This window comes from Lathyrus oleraceus, chromosome 5, assembly GCF_024323335.1.
Source record: "Lathyrus oleraceus cultivar Zhongwan6 chromosome 5, CAAS_Psat_ZW6_1.0, whole genome shotgun sequence".
Classification (NCBI taxonomy): Eukaryota; Viridiplantae; Streptophyta; class Magnoliopsida; order Fabales; family Fabaceae; genus Lathyrus; species Lathyrus oleraceus.
The window spans coordinates 650760505-650765168 of NC_066583.1; the positions used below are offsets into that span (position 1 = coordinate 650760505).

Here is a 4664-nt window from a genome sequence, read left to right on the forward strand (position 1 = left end):
TTTAAAAATAAATTAAAGGAACATAATAGTTGGAATATAAAAACATGATATAAATTTGGCTTCCTAGAAATAAATAAATAAATAATTGTTGTTTAAATCTGCCTCGCTCCAACATTTAATAAAACTTTCCGTTTTTCAAATCAAATATCTTTTTGATTAGAATTTATTCTTTAAATATAAAAAATTAAAAGGTTACAGAAATTTGAAATTTGAATCACACACCTGTATATCCGGTATCTCTATAACTTCTAACTAAATTGATTAATGAAATAATTTTTTATTTGTTTTATTTGTTAGATTAATAGAAATTTTGTGTGACTATTTATTTAATTACCATCTTCATAATTTCTTATAATAATAATTATATATTTTTGTTAATTAATTTAATTGCAATTTTTTAATCTCCTATTAACGATAATTCTTTACTATAGAATAAAAATAAAAAATAAAAAATAAAAAACACTATAAGTTTCAAGAAAGATGAGATAAAGCGCATAAATGATATCAGTGCGCCACCTCCCCCACTATCTTGCCTCCCATCACCAAATTCCAACCCACACTCTCTCATCATTCTTCGCTTTCTTTTTCAGTAATGTAAGATCATCCATTTTTCCTAGTTAATTATGAATTCAATTTTTCTTTTACTTTCAGAATCTAATAATAACGGTTTTGTTGCATGTTCGTTTTAGTAGCAGTAAAGATGTTGATCAAGGTGAAGAACTCCACAATGGTGCGTCCGGCGGAGGAGACACCTCCAACTGCGATATGGAATTCCAACGTCGACTTGGTGGTTCCGAATTTTCACACACCGAGCGTCTACTTTTACAGACCAAACGGCGCGTCCAATTTCTTCGACGCTAAGATCATGAAGGAAGCTCTGAGCAAGGTGCTGGTTCCGTTCTATCCGATGGCAGCTCGTCTCCGCCGTGACGAGGACGGTCGTGTTGAGCTTTATTGCGACGGTCAGGGAGTGCTTTTTGTTGAGGCTGATACAACTGCCTCCGTTGATGATTTCGGAGACTTCGCTCCCACGCTTCGACTCCGCGAGTTAATCCCAGCCGTTGATTATTCTGCCGGTATTGAAACGTATCCACTGTTGGTGTTGCAGGTGCGTTTTCTTTCGTTTTTGTTCCGCTGTTACTTCCCTTTCTAGAAAACGTTGCAAACTTTTTCTTTTATTTTTCGTTTTAACATTTATTAATTAATTTTGGACATTTCCCATTTCTATTCATTCAATTGTCACCTTTTATATTTTTCTGGGAGGCACTTTTTTAATGTTAGGAATAGAATCCTGTATATAGTTTTGAATAATTTTAATTTATTCTTTTTTTTTGTCTGTAAGTCTAATATATTATGTTTTTGAAAAAAAATAGGATATGTACTAATAAAATAATTTTACATCTATCATTAATTTTTTATTGGATGACAGAAAACTATTTTAAATTCAGTGCAAATAGATTAAACTCTTATTTTTCTTTCTAAAATTTATAAAAACTATTTTCAATAAAAGTGCAAGGAAATTTTTTAATTAATTAATATATTACAATATTTCCGATTTTTTTACTCATTCTATTACTATATTCCTAGTTATATTCTTTATTTATAAATTAGCCATATTTGCAAATTAAGTCTGGATTTGTTTGAATATAGTTCATTGAGTTGGACATTTTGACTTATACTTCATTTTCTAGACACCGTTTCGGAAAACTCTTTTTTGTTTTATTTTTTTTAACTTTAATTTAGTTTTGGCCATTATCCGTTTCTATCCATTCAATTACTTATGTTTTAATAAAACAAGTTTTATTTATGATTTTTTTATAGACTTTTTTTTTGTATGTTAAGTTTACAAAAAAAATATTTAACAAAAAGGAATGAGAAATATATTCAATATTTATTAGTATATTCTTATATTCCTAAATAAATACTTTATACATGATTTACTACTTCTATTTCATAGTATTTATCATATTTAGAAAAATAATTGTCTAAAAAGTGGTTCTTTTTTATATTTTCAATGTAATTTTTAATTATTTATTTTTTACTCAAACTATCTAATTAATATTATGTGTCCACCCAGAAAAATTAATCTAATTGCATGCAAATGAATATTATAATATAAAAATAATTTTAGTTTGTTAATGTATATAATTTATGGGACATTTGATTTATATTCATTGTCATTTAATATAGACAATTAAAAAATATCTAAAACCCCTCCTTATAATTAATTATTAATTGATTTAGAGGAGATTGATGCTGGATTTAACATGAGTTTCACTGTTCAATTCTCTATTATTTAATATTAGAACTGACCCGGAATCCAATTACTAGCGGTGGAAAAAAAGACCAACCCTTGCAAGAGTTTGAACAAGATTCATAAACTGACCCCTAATAGGATTACTAGCATAAGATTCAGTGTTATTAATCGAATAGCTGAACCGATATACTAGGTACTACATTACTGACTTTAATTTCGGTGCAACCTTTAACATTAATAAGGGTCTACATCACATGTTTCTCTAAGTGGAGAACTTTAATGAATTTAGTGGGTTCGCAAGAATTTAAGCATAATGATATGATGGAGCATTATAGTGCCATTTATGAAATATTGCCCCACATTTATAGTAGAGGAACCAACCACCTAAGAATTTGGCTTAACTTACTTTATACCATACATGCAGGTAACGTATTTCAAATGTGGAGGAGTTTCTTTAGGAGTTGGTATGCAACATCATGTAGCTGATGGAGCATCTGGTCTTCATTTCATCAACTCATGGTCTGACATGGCTCGTGGCATTGATGTTTCCATTTCACCATTCATTGATAGAACATTACTTCATGCTCGGGATCCACCTCAACCTGTTTTTGATCACATTGAATACAAACCTCCACCATCAATGAAAACTGATCATCCCTTATTGCAACCACCTGCAAAACCAGACTCGGACGCTGCTGCTGCAGTGTCCATCTTCAAATTGACCCGCAACCAACTCAACATCTTGAAGGGTAAGTCCAAAGAAGATGGAAACACTATCAACTATAGCTCTTATGAGATGCTGGCAGGTCATGTATGGAGAAGTGTAAGTAAAGCAAGAGCACTTCCTAATGATCAAGAAACAAAACTGTACATTGCAACAGATGGAAGATCAAGGCTTCAACCTCCACTTCCGCAAGGCTACTTTGGCAATGTGATATTCACAACAACTCCAATAGCAGTTGCAGGGGATTTAATGTCAAAACCAACATGGTATGCTGCTAGCAGAATCCATGATGCGTTGTTACGAATGGATAATGAATATTTGAGATCTGCTTTGGACTATCTTGAGCTACAACCTGATTTAAGAGCTCTTGTTCGTGGAGCACATACTTTTAAGTGTCCAAATCTTGGTATCACTAGCTGGGCAAGGTTGCCAATCCATGATGCCGACTTTGGTTGGGGAAGACCTATATTCATGGGACCTGGTGGCATTGCATATGAAGGACTATCTTTCATCATTCCAAGCTCAACAAATGATGGTAGTTTGTCTGTGGCAATTGCTCTGCCTCCTGACCAGATGAAACTGTTTCAGGAATTTTTCTATGATATTTGAGGGATTTTGTCATTCAACATATACTCATATGGGAATGCTTTAATCTTTCTAAGGCTGTGTTTTCTTTCCTAGTTTTCTGTTTTTTCTTTTGATGCTATACTTTTCATGCACAATCACAGACTTGTTTTTTCTTTCCTAGTATATGGCTTGGAAAAGTGTGTAATGTAATTCTATAGAAACAAGTGTATGATTGATTTGGCATCATATTTAGACAAGATATTAATATTGTTCTTGCGTCAAAGATGTTCCTCATTCAGACTCCCCTGCTCACATGATTGTGTTTCTAAACATTTCATCTTGACAACCGTTATTTGCACTCATGTAAGCGATCTTATACTCCTGAAATTATTTTCATCACATCTAAAGAATTCATTTAGATTTTTTAAATGATCACACTAATTTTTTTTTTCACTTTTTGACCCAAATGTCACAAATCTGAAATCAATATTCCAAAATATCAGTTTGAAATTTAATTCTCAATTTGTCATTTTTTTGTCTTGTAATCGGATTTTTTGAATTTTTTTGACCTCCACCAACTGGGATGACGGACGCGTCAGATACTCAGTTGGGGTCCGTCATCCTGGAAGGAGGCCTTTTTTAAAAAAAATTTATTTTAAATAGTTTTTTAATATATAAATTAATTAAAAATTAATTTATAACATAATATTAATTTAAATAATTATTTTTTATTTTAAAATATAATAAATATTGTTTGTTTCTTATTTAATTTATATATATTTAATTATTTAATAAAATTTTGTTTTTATAATTAAATGTATAATATATAATAAATTAATTAAAAGTTATTTTATAATATAATATTAGTTTAAAAAAAATATTTTAAAATATTTTATAGTTAGTCGTTTTTAAAGAATTTTTTTTTTAATATAATGTGACATAGTAAATGTTATTCAAATATAATCGAAAATTACAAGAGATAATTAAAAGAAAATTACAAGAAATTAATTTCAACGTTGGGATCTTCATTGACGAAATGGCTACTTGTTTCACATCTTGCACGAACTCAAACTTGATGACCACGAACTCAAAACCACAAGTTAGTTGATATCCCAC

The 4664-nt window shown here is 30.3% G+C and overlaps 1 protein-coding gene across 4 annotated transcripts; it reads left to right on the plus strand.

Annotated features, from left to right (window-relative positions):
- Positions 1-470: 470 nt before the first annotated feature.
- Positions 471-3817, plus strand: LOC127087655 (shikimate O-hydroxycinnamoyltransferase). 4 transcript variants are annotated; one of them, XM_051028581.1, is made up of 3 exons: positions 471-594; positions 696-1108; positions 2682-3817. In XM_051028581.1, exons 2-3 carry the CDS (start codon positions 701-703, stop codon positions 3588-3590), a joined length of 1317 nt encoding a protein of 438 aa, XP_050884538.1. In that variant the 5' UTR covers positions 471-594; positions 696-700; the 3' UTR covers positions 3591-3817. The 4 variants fall into 4 exon arrangements, with proteins under 4 accessions (XP_050884538.1, XP_050884539.1, XP_050884537.1 ...); XM_051028582.1 differs by having other exon boundaries at positions 479-594; positions 693-1108; XM_051028580.1 differs by having other exon boundaries at positions 482-594; positions 690-1108.
- The last annotated feature ends 847 nt before the right edge of the window (positions 3818-4664 follow it).